The 19,893-nt window shown below is 29.5% G+C and overlaps 2 protein-coding genes across 13 annotated transcripts in view; one reads left to right on the top strand and one right to left on the bottom strand.

Annotated features, from left to right (window-relative positions):
• Positions 1-8,340, top strand: part of LOC105144649 (tolloid-like protein 1) — a 57,352-nt gene extending 49,012 nt beyond the window's left edge. For 10 of the 12 annotated variants that reach the window (XM_087413440.1, XM_087413439.1, XM_087413443.1 and 7 more), the window contains one exon: positions 6,435-8,340. In XM_087413440.1, the coding sequence (XP_087269566.1) occupies positions 6,435-6,781 (347 nt within the window). In that variant the 3' untranslated portion in view covers positions 6,782-8,340. The remainder of the gene's footprint in view (positions 1-6,434) is intronic. The other 2 variants (XR_015547421.1, XR_015547420.1) reach the window with 1 other exon arrangement.
• Positions 8,271-19,566, bottom strand: LOC105144650 (cytochrome P450 6A1). The gene is made up of 6 exons (XM_011053680.2): positions 19,399-19,566; positions 16,946-17,318; positions 13,665-14,193; positions 10,594-10,815; positions 10,170-10,421; positions 8,271-10,012 (listed from the first exon to the last, which is right to left on the bottom strand). Exons 2-6 carry the CDS (start codon positions 17,276-17,278, stop codon positions 9,840-9,842), a joined length of 1,509 nt encoding a protein of 502 aa, XP_011051982.1. The 5' UTR covers positions 17,279-17,318; positions 19,399-19,566; the 3' UTR covers positions 8,271-9,839.
• Positions 19,567-19,893: the final 327 nt, after the last annotated feature.

Genomic DNA, 19,893 nt, shown 5'->3' with positions numbered 1-19,893 from the left:
AGTTATATTGCATCCTTGCTGCAAAACGTCCTGTAACAGTATATATGTAAGTACATATGTCTGAGAGTCTTGCCGACGAATATCAATGTGCTCATTTTCAATTTTTCAAAGTTATATGAAAAAGATTAAGTTAAATGTCCCAACAATCGTAACAACAGAGTCAAAATTGTTGAATTTTTGTAAAGATTTATCATATAAAAAGATCTATTTATATAATTAAATAAAATATAAAGTTGAAATATTATTATTTAAATACAAAAAATACCAAAAGTTTTAAATTATTTAAAAAATAATTAAAATTTATGAAGCATGTGAGTAAATCAATATCCGAATATGTTTGTCATAAAAATAAAATTAAGTAATTTCTTTTATAATTCTGTAGTAATCATTATAACAATTTTCAAACAGTTTATTATAAATTACAAATTGCATATTTAACATGAAAATAAAACTGTTTAATTTTTATTATAAATATGTGTATAATTTTTAATTATTATATTAAGACTTTAACTTTTTAATAGAATTATGTTAAATTATAATATTAAAATTATAATATTAACGAGAAATTAAATAAATCTTTTTCATATAAGTATTCAATATAGCTGCGTTAAATATATATAAATCTTATTTTTTTTAACTTTTTAATCATTTTGTTATGTGTTTTTTTTCTTCTAATAATCTTTTCTTCTCCGCTTGTTTTTTTCTTTTCTTCATAATTATTTTCTTACAGATTGTCTCTCAGCTTTTTCTTATTGTGTAACTTTTCTTTTTTCTTGTTTTTCTATTTTCATCGATTTTTTTTCCGTTTTTTCTGCTACTTTTTTAAAATGATAAGCTTACCACTCATCTGATGTGGGTAGGTACCTACTTACAGTAGGTATTTTTTCAATGTTTTTCTTCTTACTGTCAGTTATTTTTCTTGACCACAATAAAGTTTTTTTAAATGGTGAAAAAACCCTTTTTTTCTAAATCATTTTCTTTCAAATATTAATCTAAAATAAAATAAAATTTTTTAAAATGTTTTTAACGATACTATTATGAACAATAGCAATTTACCTTTGTCCAATTTAGAATTGTTATTGTTCTGAGAATTATTCTCATTTATTACATTTATATTTGCGTTATTTATTTCATTTTGATCATCTAAAAATAAAAAATAGAGTTAAAAATTAATCTTTTAATTATATGTTGATTGAGAATTATGACGTCTAACTTCAAAAACCTCATTATTTTGAAAATTATTCAATTGTTGCATATTAATAGTTTTATCCAGTAATTGTGACTGACAATATTAAAATTAAATTTGAGTTATAATATTTCTCCCACATTCCATGACGACGACGACGACAACGACGACAACGAAAGTAAATAATGTTTCACATTTTCAGACTTTGCGTTGTAATATCTCCGTTCATAAAACACGTAGAGAAAAAATAAAAATACTTTTATTATAGTAACAAACAATTTATTATGACCATATATATGAATACACAACAAGTAAGAGTTTAATACCTATTACTCAAAGCTGGATCTTGGATGCTTTAAATAATTTCTATGTGAATTTATATACTAAATATGTAGTCATTTGAATTGCGCGCCGAAATGATTTGCCTCTAAAGGCTTAAGACACTCGTACGGAGTACAAAAGATCTGGGTTCCAAGGTAATATTTTGTAATAAATTTATTTACAATTTTTCAATACATTAACATCTTCCTAATAGAATGTCAGATTAAGCATCAAATTATTAAATTGCTTATCAATTTAATTTATGATTACTATACCTTCGACCGTAATAGGCATTAAATTTTTATTATATATTTTGAGTGAAAAAGCTGTCGATTGAATCTATTTAGAACTTGATCGGTTCTGTCCTTATTGAGATCCGATAATCGTTGTACTGGAAAACTCCATGCGTTTCGCGCATGCAGGATAGAGACTAAGGAAACCAAACTAGGTTTTGAAAAGGCATTCATAGTCAATCATGAAACTATTCCTAGGATAGAAAGTGAAAAGTGAAAATTTTTATCATTGAAGTTAATGGAGAAAATTTTCACTTTTCATTTTTCATCATAGGAAAAAAATTTCATGATTGATACCTAGATCTTATATTTAAGACTGTCTTAAGTATGGTTCTAAGAAGTCACAAAACAATCAGAGGGCTGCATTAGCACTTTAAGATATTACTTAAGATGGTCTTGAAATAAGAATCAGCTATGTACCAAAGTATGGTCAAAATCAGATTTCTGAATTGGTATTGGTGATGCTTGGTAGGCAGCGTTCGAATTGCAAAATTTCTCTCATACACGCCCCCTCTCACGCTTAAGCTCTGTACACAATAGAAGGAATAAGGAATTAGGAATAAAGAATAAATGATTTCAACCTATCAGAAATCGTGTATTCTGATATATCTGATTTCTAATTCCTTATTCCTTCTATTGTGCGCAGGGCCTTACGTACACACAAACGAACACACATAATCTAAGAATAGAAACGTTATTTTTTTGACATCATGCTCACAGTAACAGGAAGACGTAAATTCACGTAAATTATCATTAAAATTGCATGAAAAATAAATTCTTCATTTAAAATTGGTACACCTTGCCATGCAAACTGCAAGAACGATGTAATGAAACAAAAACGACATCTTGATCGAACTAATTCAGATGAACTTTTTCGCTTTTTACGCTTTTTAATGGCTTCCATATAAGTTCAATCTCCTTAAACTTAAGCTTAAACACAATGCGAAGAAATAGCTATAGCGATAGGAATAACACGACGATTTCAACCTATCAGAAAGTGTTATATTCCAGTGTATTTGATTTCTGATAGGTTGAAATCGTGTTATTCCTATCGCTGTCGCTATTCCTTCGCATTGTGTTTAAGGCTTTAGTCTCTATCCTCCATGGTTTCGGTACACGGCCGGTCTTGCGCTTCGATATCGCTTGCTCCTAGGGCGAGACACTGACTATGTTTACACCGTGCGCTTAGTCTGCGGCCTATATCCCAAATTTGACCTAAATTATTTAGGCCAGTAATGCTTTAAACACTTGGCAGCTGACCCGACCTAGCTTTAGGTCGGGTCTTGTTTTTTAGCGATCTGACCTAAAGTAGATCGTCTGCCTTTTCGATGTAAACGCGCGAGATTTGTACAAAACACGAGATGGCTCTAGGTAATTCGGACCAGCGTGGACTAAATACGACTCCATCAATTTTAAAGCTGTTTTGGTGTAAACAATTAGACCTACTTTGGGTCATGATATAGATCGAATTGCTGAGTATAAACGTAACCAGTGATAAAGATAGAATGAAACTTACAGCTCGTGAGCCCAAACTGAATGCAACTAGTATGATACCATGCATGTACATATTATATTTAATGCACATTTGCATTGAATTTCATGCACATTTGCATTAAATTTATACATACAGATTATTAAATTTTATATACATGTACATTACATTCCATGCATGTACATTGATATACTTTCATCTCTGTGTTGAAATGCAATGTACATGAACACTAAATTTCATAAAAATTTTATGTACATTGTTAAACATTTCATAAAATTTAATATACTTTTAAATTAAACAATTTGAACTTAATTTCATAACATTATAGTAAATTTAATATATTAAGTGTAGTAAAAAGAAATCCATTATTTTTCCAATAGATGGCTTTAGTAATCTGTATCTCGCGAACGCGATAATATTTATAACTGAAGAGTATATTTGTGTACATGTATAATACATGAAATGTATTTTTCATGAAAATTTATGAAATTTAATGTATATGTTTATTACATTTAAGTAACTACTGTAACTTAATTTTTAATTAAATTCATTCATTACTTTTAATTTCGTTCATAACTACGAACTTTATTTACATGCAAAGAAAGCATTTTTAATAGTATAAAATGCACTAAATTTTATGCAAATGTATACAAATATACTTTTTAATTGCACATACATTAAATTTAATGTACTTATGCAAAAGTACATTTAAATTTAATTTCTTTTTTAACAGTGTATGATTAAATCTATTAAACAGAAAGAAGTTGAAAAAGAGTTTTAGTCAAATATGTCATTTTTTTAAATACATATAAAAATAATATACCTGGATTTACAATGTAGTGACTATCTACGTGAATTTACACTGTAACTCCAAATGTACACATTAACATATTAAAAAATGACACCCCGGAAAAATGTAGCGATAAAACGATGCGATAGCTTCGAAAAAGTGTGTTTCGAGGCGCAATAACATCGCATAATAAAGCAAGCGGAAAACTTCGATCATACACTTTGTGTAGTACTCTGATTAATAACATCATTTAACATACTTAATTGCGTTAAAACATATTTAGTCGTGCTAAATAACATTATTTATAATATAAGAAATATATAAGGAAAATTTCAGCTAAAATAACATTCTTGAGTAGTGTAGGCGCGATGCGACAAAATACTAAACCGCCATGCCAATGACGTCATTCTTCCTCTCGTTGTGCGCCGCCGCTGCCGGAGAGGAACATGTCGGAAATCACATATACATACAGAGACCAACGTTACTTTGACTTTAAGCGAAACTTAAAACTTTATCTGTCTCGTTTTAGCCGAAAAAGAGACACAGATAGAGTTTAAGTCTCGTTTAAAATCAAAGTAACATTGGTGCAATCGGGCCTTAGATATTTTATCTTTTAATTCGAAAACTACAGCAAATATCTCAAAATGATACAATATTTTTTTATTCTCCTTCGTACTCTCGTTCTCCATGCCACTCGTACCCCATTTCTGGGACACCCGAATACTCAGTTACGGTATAATTCCTTCACAGTAGTAATTATGCACAATGAAGTAATGTATGTAGAAGTGAAAATATAATAGAACGTCTGACAAAGAGACAATTGTATCAGTTATACAGACTTTACGAAATATAATTTTTTCCGATTGTCAATTGTATGGAACGAAAAGAGAAACGACATAGTACAAATTTTAAAGAGAGAAGGATGCAAACTTAGCGCACTTGTAATATTCCCACCACTTTAGATACATTTTCTTTAGCACTTATTAGTATTTTTGGAGCAATGAGCCCTACAATATACTGAAGCATCGAGAAAGGGGAATACCTCAATTTCTAAATAATTCTGCAGAAATACTATTATATTAGATATTTTTCTTTATTAGAGACTCATTAATTGGCTAATGTTATTTGAAAGAAAGAGAAAGACAAGTATTTGTTTTTCTTCCTTTTCTCCGTTGAATCACAAATTGAATCACAAATTTTTTGTAGTATACGCTGCACGTATTCATAGTCGATTTTTATATTTAAGATCGTCTTAAAATCTCATGAACAATCAGACAAACGTATTAGCATATTAAGATATTACTCAAGATGATTTCAAAATAAGAACGCAGTATGACTAGCCTTAGTGTAGCACTTGAGATGCCATCCCATGAACACAGAGAACGGAATCGAAAAAATGAAATGGTAGAGGCATATCGATCAGCATCGTTCCGTTCTGATTTTAAACGGCTTAGCTCTCCATGGAGCATATTTTTCGCGAACACAGAATGACATTCTAATTTTATATTGAAAATGGTCCATCTACATACATATCTATTACATTTTGTTTATATTTTTTTATTCATACATAAATTGTTAATATGTTCATGTATGAAGATATTCAATCAATTTTTCCATATCAATATATTGCATTTCTCTTATTAAATTATTACTTGTTCCCTGCACCATTCATTCTTTTTTGAATATTGGACGTATTCAAAATTTCACTTTTCCGATTTCGTTTTTCGATTCCATTTCGTGACCATGCGACGATACACAAAGGGTGTTAGTCTAGGAAAAAAGCAGCACATTACAAAGCTTATTGGCATTAAGTAGCGATTTTTGTTTTTCAGATTTTCGCTTTTTTATACAAAAGGCGTTAAATGAGTGTATTTGTATCTATACTATATATGAAAAAACATAGCTATTTATCTTATAATATGTAAAATAATAATTTCTGTTACACGGCACGCTTAATCAGATTTAATAACATCCGTAGTTATGAAACTGCTAACCATAGTTATTCCTTGGAAGAATAGAACGACTGTAATTGGCCAGTTTCATAACTACGAATGTTATTAAACCCGATGAAGGGTGCCGTGTAAATATAGTCATTGACACGCATACACAAAAAATCGATTTTTTGTAAAGGGTTCATACTCATAAAATACAAGCAAAACATCTATAATATTTATGTCACTAAAACGCAAATTATTTTTAATATTGTCATAGATTTAACTTTTTGATTTATATTGATGGGCTGATATTTTTTATTATTACGTATTTTATTATATATTATTAAATTTTAGACCGCTTTTTAAAACATCTAGAATTATTTGTACATGCGGATGCATATTATGATGCAAATTGCAGGCGTCACCGTCATACCAGCAGACAGCTACACGATGCCGATAGTCTATGCGATCGGCAGTATCTTGGTGATCATGATGCTCTGTCTGATCTGTCATCATAAATTACGCAGAAGATCGCGTAATATATCAATCAATGACCTTCCACCGCAGCAAATAGTTGATGATCAGCGCCATTGCTATCAACATCATGACTTGTTACATCATCAGCATGAAAATCACACATCAACGCACAGTTTTAACCAATACCAATTAGAACAGTCAAGTCTACCGAGCGAAAGTGATGAAGGCGAGGCAGAAGAACCTGATCCATGTTGCGACCAAGAATCCAGCAGTCCTGATAGTGTATGATACCAATCAGCCTCTTACTTATCACGTGCAAATTGTTATTATTGTTGTTACATACAGCAAAAAAGAAGAGTCGAGGAAAAGTCCCAAAGAAGAAAATTGGTGCGATGTTTATCGTTATATACGTGTTTCAAAACACGTATATATTGTAATTCGTGTATATTATATTGTAAGTTTTCTATATGTACACGCGGTATGCATAACTTTTGTGTTATGCGCGCACGCGCTTTTGCGCGTATGTACATTTATATAAACACTATATATAATACTATATAAATACTAAACTGCTAATATATATGTTTGTCAGTAAATTCACACAAAGTATTATAATACATTGGTATCAACTGCGTTTGCATTAGTCTCTACGTTATGCGAAGTTTACTGACATAATCTGATAGTAAATTCCCAGCGGAAGTTGAGCAGAATCTGTCATTTCGTAATCTTTTAAATGAAGTATGCCAAGCACTGCATAGTATGCAAAGTCAATTTGTCATATTGAAAAATGTTATATACTTTGTTCCAAGTGTCGATAAAATTTGTAGTAGACATTATATGCAAACATTTTTGTTACAGATTTGACTGTCTAGATGTATATGTCAGAATATTTCACTTACTTCAGCCCTTTAAATATCTTACTTGTTTTTGATAATAATGTTACATAAACAATGTTACATAAAAATGTGTTATTTCTAGAACAAACAAAAAATGTTTATCAAACTCATATTTTTTGAGATTTTAAGATTATTGATGTTTCCTTAAATAAGACAGCTGTGTCATTACGTTGTAAATTTATTAGATAAAAATTAATCCATTGATTATATTCTATGATCTTTATGTGATTTTAAGTATGAAAAAGTAAAGTAGAAATGTATGAGAACAAATAAGTAATGAAATAATCACTATAAGGAGATTAATAAAAGAAAATTTATTTTAATAAATTCTCAAAATAATGCCCATTGTCTTCGATACATTTTTGTAGATAAATAAATGATAAATAAATCTTTAATCTTCATTATTAATTATACCTAATAGATTCATCCAGTAAAGGTATATATTTGGAGGCTCAAAGCACAGGTTTGGTATTTTGCACATTTTCTAAAGACAATTTAAACTCCAAAGTAACAAATATTTATATATAAGAGAGTTTTATCATTTGCTTAAAAGTTTAAGTAAAAGGAAAAATGAATATTGGCTATTACAAGAGAATAATGCTCTGAAATCAGAGTTGTTTTGTGCTGAGTGTAAACAAAGAAAGAGTGATGTTCACATACTAGATTGGCCGTTACAATATACCGGAATAAAAACAATATTTGGACTTAGCTTAAACTAAGAAATCAGATTTGGAAGGTCAAGTAGCTGGATTAATCTGGAGATTTTTATCTCAAGAATATATCACAAAATTAGTGGAAAGTATCTATGCTTCGAAGATGCAAGGCAATTATTGATAATAAAATGGCGGCTCTGGACAATTATTAATAATAAAACAACATGGTTTTTATCAAGCAATATGTATGTATTTTTTAAATTTATTACAATAAATATTGTAGTTTTATTATGCTGGACATGCTTTTATCAAGTATTGGGTGGATCCATATATTCGTTCGGTTTTTGTTAGTAGTGCAAAAACGGAGAATCATATCATTGATTAAAATTCATTCTTTGTATGAAAAAAACTTGTTTCATTTTACCTTCAAAACCGAACGAATATATGGATCCACCCAATATTATATTAAAAAATATAAAAAGTTAATAGATACAATTATTTCAAGTAGGTACATATTGCAGTAAATATTATTTCAGTATATATAGATTGTCTCAAAAATAGAGTAGGAGCCGCATTGGGGGCATAGAATGGGTCAAGGGGAACAAAAAAGTTTTATACCATTTTGAGATATTCGTTGTAGTTTTCGAAAAAAGGAAACATCTAAGCCAATGTGCAGTGAAGCCACGCCGCTCTTCATTCGACAGCGCCGCCGCTGCTTTACTGCACATTGCTTATTTTTTTAATTCGAAAATTACAGCGAATATCTCAAAATGATGTAAAACTTTTTTGTTCCCTTTGACCCATTCTACGCCCCCAATGCGGCTCCTATCCTATTTTTGAGATACCTTTTATATTATGAAAAAATATATTAGAATATAAAATTATTGCTTTCAATTTATACTAAATCATAATTTGAAATTAATATACATATAATAGATATGTAACTATTTAATAATGATCCATTTATAAAGCACAAATCATTTCAATAATACTGCAACGTTTCAGTAACATTGCAAACATTGCAGCAATGTTATTGCAAACTTATATGTTGTACTAACTTTTCTTTGCTACATGAATAAGAGTGTGAGAATATTCACATATTATAAGTTAATATTAATAATAATGGTTGATAAAAAAGTATAATAATAAAAGTAGTAAAAAACAAATATACATCATAAGAAGTGCTTCATCTGGTCCTTCTAAAATATATTCGAGAATGACAATGTTTTATACCTGCTTATAAATACAAATCGGAAATAGTCACTTTTAATAAATTGAAAGACAACATTTTGCAACTTTTCACATCATTTCTGCCCAGCTTCTCAATGGCATTCCTATATTTTCGATTTATTTAAAAAAATTCTATAAATTTAAACATATATTCAAACATGAATTTTTTTATAAAGAATGTTTAGATTATAAAAATATCTAACATATAATTGTAAATACATTTTTAATACATATATTTAATACATATATTTAATATTCGCAATCAATTTTTAATATTTTATAAATTTCTAATTTCAATGTATATGTTATCTTAAAAATATATTTACCTCAACTAATAAAGAAGAAAGCAATCTTGAAAGATTGGATTTTATAAAATATGTAATAACATAAATGTAAACTTAAATTATCTAATAATAATTAGAAAAAGCTCATGATATACATTAAAAATATATATTTAAAAATCAATAAAAATTATAGTAGTAACGTTAATAACTCTCATCATTATTTGATCGATAGATTTCTTCCATTTCTTATATTTTCTGTAGAGAATTAGGGAAAAACTTAAAACTATATCCGGTTAATTTTAACCATTTTTAAGTGCAGTCCATCTTTTGGTGCTAATATAAATGCTTTAGGATCATTTACGTAAGGTATTGGAGTTTTCTCACAAGTCTCGATTTTATAGTTACGAAGTATTTTTGTAAGCCCAAGTTTTGATTGATAAATAGCAAAACGAGCTCCTGAAAATAAAAAAAGCTCTTAATGCATAAAAGAGATCAAAATTCTCGATTCAAAATATTTTTCGATTGAAAATATGTTTAATATAGAAATTAAGAAATGAAAAGTGGTATTTAAATTAAGAAATGAAAAGTGGTATTTAAATTTATTTAACTTTACCAATGCAATTTCTTGGTCCATCTCCGAAAGGTAGGTAAGCCATCGAGTGCCTGCTATGCACAGCTTCATTATTAAATCTTTCTGGATCAAAGACATCTGGCTTTGGATAAATATTCGGATCCCGATGAATCGCGTAAATAGGAATCCATACTTTTTGGTCTTTCGGTATACTAACTTTAGTACCATCAAAAGTATAACTCGATGTGGATTGTCTCATAATAATTGTTCCTGGTGGATATTTCCGTAAAGTTTCTGCATTAAAAATAATGTTGAATTATGTATTTATGCGCATTGAAGAACTATAACAATTTGATTAAAGTTTATTAACATGAAATCATACTGTAATATTCTTGAAAAAAGATAATAGAGAGAAACAAAAATAGCATATTATTTCGTTATTCAATTATCTTTTCAAACAACGTACCTTTGAAAACAATATCCAAATAATTCATTTTTTTAATATTGTCATATATTAAATTTCCATCATGTTTTGCATAGACCTCGTCAATTTCCTCACGCAACTTATCTTGTATTTCCTGATTTAATGCTAATTCATAAAGTACGTTACTAATAGTGGTTGACGAAGTTTCAAAACCAGCAAGGAAAAATACGAACGCTTGAGAAGCTATTAAACTATCCGTTGGATCTAAAATATTATTTTCTTCTTGTTATAAATAAATAATTTAATTTTCTAACAGATTAATTTATTACTTAAAAATTTATATACAGATTATATCTTAAAAAGCGGCCACTAATCATATAAAGCTATTCTTGATCAAAAATTAAATCGAAAATTCCTCTACGATTTTGCCATTTCGCAATTTTTTTTAATTCCGTAATGAACAGAACGTATGAATCGGCACATAAGACAACTTTAAGATATCTTTAAGAATTTTTTTTAATCAACTTTAAGAGCTTGCTTTAATTCAACTTTAGGATATTTTTAACTTAAGGATATCTTTAAGATATTCTATAAAAAACACTGAAAGATATTTTAAAGTTGTCTAATGTCGATTTTATCCACTTATTTCGCAATGTTTAGAAATTAATATTTTGTTAACTATTGCAAAAATTGTAGAATGGCTGAGGATTTTTTGACTCAGTTTTTGAATAGCGTTATATAATTAGTGGGCACTTTTTAAAATATATCTTTAAAATCAAGTTTTATAACTTAAAAATTGCTTAACGAAAAAATATTTTATTATAGGATAAGTGTCCCTATTAATGTGTCTTTTAGCCAATTTGCTTATTACTGAATTAATTACTAAATACTGTAGCTTTAATTTTATCTGCTTGCAATCAATATCGGTTTTTCAATTATTTCTTTTTCTTATAATATTTCTTTAATCTAAAAAAATGTTAATACTTTATAATGTTTTTAGGAAGAAACATGTTTTTGTCCCTATTAGTGAGTCCTCCAAGTGACGATGGCCTTATTAATGTGTCTCCAATTTGTGTGGCTATCCGCATTTGACTCATTTTAACATATAGTTACTAAAACAGGTAATAAATTTAAGCTAATTGTTTATAAGTTAATATTACATAAATTATTATTTGAATTATATTTATTTCAATATACATTCATAACACAACGTTCTCAGCTCCAATACAGGGCACATTAATAGAGACAAGCTTAAAATCTTGCGGTATGTACAAGTACGAGGGGTATCCAGAAAATAAGTTCCGTTTGTATTATACGTTTAGTAAGGTCGATGTATGAGCGAGCTGGCAACACAGCATTGAAGAGGGGAAGCTACCGAATAGAATGAGCGGTGTTCGGCGTCAGTAGCTCGTGAAACACGGTCAGGAGAGGTTATCAAAATGGAGTCCTCCACTTCGCGTCCCGCCACCTCCATTCCGATTCCTTCTCGAGTTGTTTTGCGCGGCATCATTCAGTTTCTTTTTGCTCAAGATTTTAAATCGGTTGATATTCACAAACAGCTTGTTTCTGTATATGGAGAGAGTGTGATGAGTGAATTTATGCTGCGGAGATGGGTCCGAGAATTTAAGGCAGGAAGACATTCGCTTGATGAACTTTAGATGAACTCCACAACCTTTTTCCAGAGATATCCCGAAGTCTTATCCATGAGATCGTTTCAGAAAAACTCGAATTTCGCAAGGTTTGCGCCCGTTGGGTTCCCAGAGAACTGACTCCTCTACACAAGGCCATCGGACTACCATCTTTTTACGAAACTGAAGGAGTCCTTGGCCGGAAAACGCTTCCAAAGCGACGAGGAAGTTCAGACAGCTGTAACTAACTGGACTAAAGAACTGACGGGAAGTTTCTATGCAGAAGGGATTTCGAAGCTTGTTTCCAGATATACAAAATGTATTGAGATTGACGGGAATTATGTAGAAAAAGACTAGAAGTTGTCAAGTATTATCCATGTAAATTTTAGATTTTTTCAATAAAAACTTTATTTGTAAAAAAAAAACGGAACTTATTTTCTGGATACCCCTCGTATTACTGGATTCACATAAATTCCTCATATCTTTCGAAAAATATTTAAAATACTTTAATACTTAAAAAATAAAATATTATCTTTGGGATATTGTATACATTAATAATTAATTTAACAAAAAAAATATTTTTTCTTATTTATTCATCCTAATTTTCTTTATGATTTATCGAAATACAAAAGCACACTAATAGGGACAGGCACAGTAATTGAGACAGTTATCCTAGTGTTTTGAAAACATATCGACTTCAGCTACAAGAATATGCAACAAGAAATAATTATTCCTGTTTGAAAAATTCATATTGCTTTAATGCTCTATGTATAAAATTTGTTATTTCCACCTTTTTTCTTTCAAAAAATAAATATATCTATGACTTTTATATAAAACTTTTTCCCGTATCTCTCTTAGTTTCTGAGATATCGGCCTGAAACGATCAAAATTTTCCAACTTGTATGACTTTCCACACAAAACGAGATCCACCTCATCTCCCCCTTTGCTTAGGGACGCATAAAGCAAGATTCATTTCACCTCCATCCTACTTAGATGCGACTTTTCAGGCGAAATAAGATCTATTCGCATAAAAAGTCATACCCCCACGGAATGGACGGAGGTGAAATGGAATTTGCTTTACGTGGAAAGTCTTTATTACAAAATTAAACTCATTTGTAAAATTTATTTTGTTAACAATTTCTTAACAAATAACGACCGATATTTAAAATTTCCTCAAGGTCACAACCTTGACAGCATATACCAAGATCAAGATTGTCCGTAAATATCAAATCTATTACTAAAATTACAGTTTAACTCTAAATATCTCAAAAACTAAGAGAGCGCTACTTAGTTGTTAAGGCAAAGTTACTCGGAATGATAACCTTGACAATATAATACATTAAGGTCCTTGGAGTAAATATTTATCAATTTATAAAGTTTTTTAAATATATGCAATCTTGATCGTACAATCTTTACGTTACAAAAAATAAAATATTCTATAACACATAAGAAAAATAAATAATAGCAGATACAATGAATACATACCAATATCGTCCAATTTATCTGGATGGTTTTTTAATTCGCGCAATATGTCAATAAAATCATTCCTAATGATATTATTCGTTTCTCTATAATCCATGTTTTCCACGATAACACGTGTGAAGAATTTGGTAACGTTTGTTTGCGGTAGGAAATAACCAAACAATATATTGTAAAACCATGGAAATATTTGTCTGAGTCTTATTCGCAATATATTTAGCCAGGACGGATTGAATGCTTCCCTTCCCATCTTACGAAATTCGCTGTTCTCGTCCGATAATGCGTTCATTTCGATGCCGAAGACACAATTACCGATAACGTCCGTTGTATATTTGGCTGTTAACTCACGACATTCTACTGGATTGCCTGAATTCGTTATTTTGTCCATATATTGTATAAGATGATCAGCACACTCTGACATTAAGGCAAACATTTCCTTCAATTTACCAGATGTAAATGCAGGCGACAATTTCATTCTTAATGGTCGCCATCTCTTTGGCTCCAAAAAGAAAAGATGTTGCGACAACGGATCTGCCTGCGATATGACAAATAACATGAAAAATAAAATGATAAGAAAGTAAATTTAACTAAAAATTAAATTCTATCGAGTCAAAGAAATTTTCTTAGAACTTCTCGAAATAAGTCTCATGATTTTTAATAAATCACTTTATTTAATAAATTGTATATACAGTGAGACCGCCAAAAATTCTGGGCCGACTGAATGTCTCGGAAAGTATGCATTTTTGAGAAAAATGTAAGTTTAAAAAGATCTATTCAATGATTTTATCAGTTTGACCTTGGGTGACGTCGCCAATGTCAAATCAAGGTCACATCGATTTTGTTTAATTGAACACTCTATTTTTTATTCTAGAATCTAATAGCCGATATCAAAAGCTTCTCAAAACGCTACAATAAAGTTCATTTTCGTTAAGTACTTTTCGAATTATAAGGCTTGAAATGTATCACCATCATTAATATCAAGTGTCTGACTAAAATCTTCTAAACTAAAATATGATCTTTCAATGTTGTTCAAGATCATGCCCTGGATAATATTTGTTAATATCAAGGTCATTGGAAATTATTTCTCTTATTTTCAATTTTACATAAAAATAAATTTTCAGTACAAAAATAAGACAATAAGAGTTTTTTTAATATATCCAAAACGTTCAACATGTACGTTTTAAATATATTTTTAAAACGTTACTGTGCTGTCTGGGAATAGATGTCTTTGACTACAGCATACGCAACTAGAGCCATCTAAACTTGAATAGCGGCTTTCAATGCAACTCCCTAATAACATATATATATATATATATATATATATATATATATATATATAAGATAATAATTACAGTTTTGACGAAATTTTATAGTAGAAACATTAACGAATCTTAACGAAAAAGATAAATTAGTTTAAAATTGTAATGTAAATAATTATTTAATTGAAAAAAGACGAAATAAACGTTATTATCTATAACGTACGTATGTATGAACTTTTATTTCGTCTTTTTGTAATTAAAGATTTAATAACATGCTATTAAAAAATAAAACTATGCAATTTATATAAAAATTTTCTTCGCGGGGCCATTTTACAATTTTTACGGAGTCTGAAATCAATTTGCGACTCAAATAATTTACCACTTTTATTAAACAATTAAATGATCTGTGTATATACAACGAACACAAGTACAACGTTGCAAAACGAATGACATTATACATATAAATATACTAATATAGACATTTTACATATAAATATAACAATAGATCAAAGCGCGAAATTTAATTTGAGCGCTTCGATGCTATGAAATGATTGTCCAACATATTTTCGGCATGTACAAGCTTATAGGTGTTCTACATAGGTGTTCTAATTGTTTATCGTTATTTAGACATCTTACAAAGTATTTAAACCAAAAACATGTATAGATCGCTGTCACGTAATGTTCCTGTAAAATGTAAGGTGTTCCTAAACTTATGGAGGGTACTACTGTAGGTGCAAGCAATTGATTTCCGGAGCGAGGATAGTTCCGGTGGTGAGGATAATCTATAAAGTAGCCAACCAGCGTGTGAACGGTAATGATCGTTAGGTCATTCTGAAGTGGTAAATTGGAAATGTAGAGATGCATGGTGCCAACAGCATCACATGTATTATAGAAAATCTCGTTTTTTGGTGCAGTCACTGTCAGATTGTATGTTTCGTTTACATTGCTGCCGACTCACAATGTAAGTATAGGACACGTTTTTTTATAAGCACAGATGCTGTAGTAAGCGTGATATCTGTATTACTTGTATTATTTCCTGACATTTTTGATGAGAGGGACCTCGCTATGATTATTGGGTGTTTCAATATCTGCAACTTGTAAGTTTATTATGTGCAACTATACAAGATAAATCATTTTTATCAATACACGTGAACATCTTGAAAAAAAGAAATTAAAAAAAATTTTTTTAGACCAAAATTTTATTGTTTCAAGAGGAAAGAAGATAGTGACCATGGTCTTTTAGGCATGCATGTTTACTGGGATATTCGGACTTGATATATAGATCATCATTCCCATAAGCACGACTTGTATTGAATCTGACGAATAAAATCCGAATAAAATTTATAAATACAGGATAATGAATTCACGACAAAGTTGCACTATGTTCATGAGGGCGATTGCAAATTTCCAGGAATATCAAGTTTCTGCATTAATTTTGACATATAAATATAAATATTTATCATTTCATTTCATCGTCTTTAAAAAGTTCATACAAAGTCCACTTATATAATCGTTATTATTTATTTATGTTCATTCGAATATGTATTAGAACAACATTTAAGATGTTTAATCGTCGCGCGTCGATCGGATATCTTGGATAATACTAATAATGGCAGTACTGTAACTTTCCTTATAACTTGAAAAGTATTATACTTAATGAAAATGAACTTCATTGAATTATAGTGTTTTGAAAAGCTTTTAACATTGGCTATTAGATTTTGGAATAAAAAATAGGGTTTTAATTTAAAAAAATCGATGTGACCTTGATCTGACATTGGCTCATCTAAAGTCAAACTGATAAGCTCATTGAATAGATCTTTTTAATCATTTTTTTCTAAAACATTTTTCTCAAAAACACAAACTTTCCGAGATATTCAGCCCGGAATTTTTGGCACTGTATAAAAGTATACGCATGCGTAGATTTAAAAAAGACGCTAGGATTAAAAAAGTTATATATATCTTATTCATACTTATATTATAATAACTTATACTAAACTTATACTGTAATAATTTTTTAAGTATTCTTACTTTTTCGAGAACGGGAAATCCTCTGTCGGCGAACTTGGTAAAATCTTTGATGAGAATATCTTTAATTAAATCTAGATCTTTTATAATAAGAATGGGTGTCTTTCTAGCGAATATTCCAATTAATGGTTCATTTTTGTAGGTGTTGTACATTTCTTTTAAATAATCACCCGCAGATATATTATTTAACATAACGTCTTTAAAATTGCCAAGTCCCGGTATCGGTCGTGGACCAGGAACACCACGTAACTTCCAAAAGTCAAAAGTTGATGTGAGAAAATAATAAAGAGCGAGAACTGCGACGGCAATGCCGCATAGGATTTCGAAAGGTTCCATTATCCAATAACTTTTAGTTGGTTATTGCAAATGATTTTTACTGAAAAAAAAGAGGAAACAGTGTTCTACTATATAAGCTTCCGTATTACAAAGATAAAATTCAAATAAAATGTATCTTTTAATAAGATATGAGTCTAAATTAGATTTGATAAATTTTATCGTTACTAAAACGATCATGAAATTAGCTTATATGCGTGTTATATACATTAACTTGTGGTATACATATTTTACTTAAATTAATATTGATTTTCAAATTTGAATTTAATTTAACATATATTTTGAGGACAATAATAGTAACAAAAAATTCTTCATATTTCTAAGCTGCTAGAAATAATATATATTATTAACAATATTGACTCTTTCAATAATTAATTCATTAGCAGTTAATATTCTAATCTATTATAATAGTCTATCACATTGATATTACTTCGATGCTGTTATAATTATATATTAATATATCAAGTATCTTATTTCTAATGTCTTTTGACTAATAACAACCAATTTATATTAAACGTTACTAAAAAGTATTGAATGATTTTATACTTTTTATTATACCTTTTATTATACTTATCCATAAAAAAACGAGAAATTAAATTTTAGCACAAACTTTTAATATCTTTGAGCAACGATATCTTAATGAAAAATCATCATCGATGAATCGATCTTCTTGAAGTACATAATACTTGCCCGAATTACTCTATAGATGTTATTAGTCTATTTTGCTATTTTGTAGTTTCATGTTATTTTGTTGTGCACAATCGCATCAATTTGACAGGTCCAATCGCAATACTGTTTTTGATATAACATTTTGAACTTTATAGCACTTTATACGGCACAATTAATATAATTATCGTCAAAAATTTATTACTGCTCTAATCCATTTATAATACATGAACGACATTCGAGATTAGCGACAAGCGATATCATGTAACTTGTTTGTCGCTGAATATGAGCGACAAGCGATATCATGAACACTTATCTTTAGTATTTTGTGCTGTCTGGGTTCTTGAGATACAATGCAAAGGAATAATAAAATTTCAACCTAAAAAATCAGAAACTGTATGTTCCAGTGTATCTAATTTCTGATAGGTTGAAATCGTATTATTTCTATCGCTATCGCTATTTCTTCGCATTGTGTCTGAGGCTTTACAGGCGTCAAAGTCCTCGCTCTCGAGCAGTACATTTAGCAATAAAGTGAGTATAAAGTGGGGATAGGAAGGCATAACCCACGCGGGGACACAAACTGACGTTCTGATAATGATAATTTATCCACACAATGTAGGAACGAATAAAATGCTCACACATGTAACGGATACATGCATAGGGTAATATAATTTGTCCAAGGAGTCATTGAATATACATTGCAATGTTTGAACGTCTAATGAATAACGTACACATATTTAAGAGATAATATGAATAATACAGTCGGTAGATATTATTTGATTTATTACGTAACGAGAAGAGAAGAAAAAATTGCGCACAAAATCGCGAGATTAATTTCTGTTCTTTCGTTCAAAATACAACTCTGATGAACGTTTCTTTGTCTAATGATGATAAATGAACGTATGATAAAATGGCTTCTTTCATTATACGTGTGAAAATGAAATTACAAAATTTGCTTCTTTTTCTTTCTGAAATTATCATTTTGATATTGAAACAAGGTAATAAACGTGATATATTCAAATATACAGTAGTGTAATTTTAAATAAAAATTATGGCCTCACAATATTGCTACATAAAAACTTATATTTTCTTATAAATATATTTGTAGTATTAATCCTTTGCGTCATTATAAATAATACTAATTGTCGTTTGTGATAATATGTAACTGCCGCAGTTTATATCATGTCAAATTATCGACAAAGAGAACACAAACGCGTATGAAATTGTTTAAAGATTATTCTTTCTAAAAAAAAAAAAAAAAAAAAAAAATAGAACAAAATGCTAAATGCATGCATTAATTTAAAAAAAAACACAACTTTAATGGGCAATTTCTTTGTTTGATGATAATGACTGAATATGTAGTGCTATGATTTCTTTCAACATACATGGGTAAGAAGATAAGATTATAAAATTTCTATCTTTTTTTTTTAAATTGTCGATTCAATACTGTTACGTACCTGATTGTGAATAACAGTGCAATGTACTTAATTATATCCGCGATACTGCGTATCAGATGATATCAGCTCTTAGGAGAATCTGTTCTAGCTCGCAACGGTGCAACTAAAGATAACTGCCGCCGTCCATCGTGTCAGAATATGTACTATGTAGGCTGACTCTCCAAGCTCCAACACGAAGAAATGCGGACACATATGTGAGTCACGATGAATTGCGGGAACGGTATCTTCGAGATTCTTTCTCTATCAAACACAGTAGATGTCATGACTCTACAAAAAACAATACTCAGAAAAATCTAAATTAATAAGACAAGATCTTGTATGCTCATGTATGCATATTAACATGCGTATACGAATTTAAGTGCTAAGTGACTGTCCAATTAATAATATTTAAGTGAGTTTCTGCTCACTTAAATATTATTAATTGTTCGATCGCAAGATACTTTGCAAGATATTATATTAAATGTACATACCTTAAAACAATAAAAGAAAAACCAT

The sequence above is a fragment of the Acromyrmex echinatior genome, chromosome 14 (genome assembly GCF_024713525.1).
Source record: "Acromyrmex echinatior isolate Ae372 chromosome 14, ASM2471352v2, whole genome shotgun sequence".
NCBI classification, from domain to species: Eukaryota; Metazoa; Arthropoda; class Insecta; order Hymenoptera; family Formicidae; genus Acromyrmex; species Acromyrmex echinatior.
Note: the sequence above shows the minus strand (reverse complement) of the source record. Positions and strands in the feature narration are given on the sequence as shown.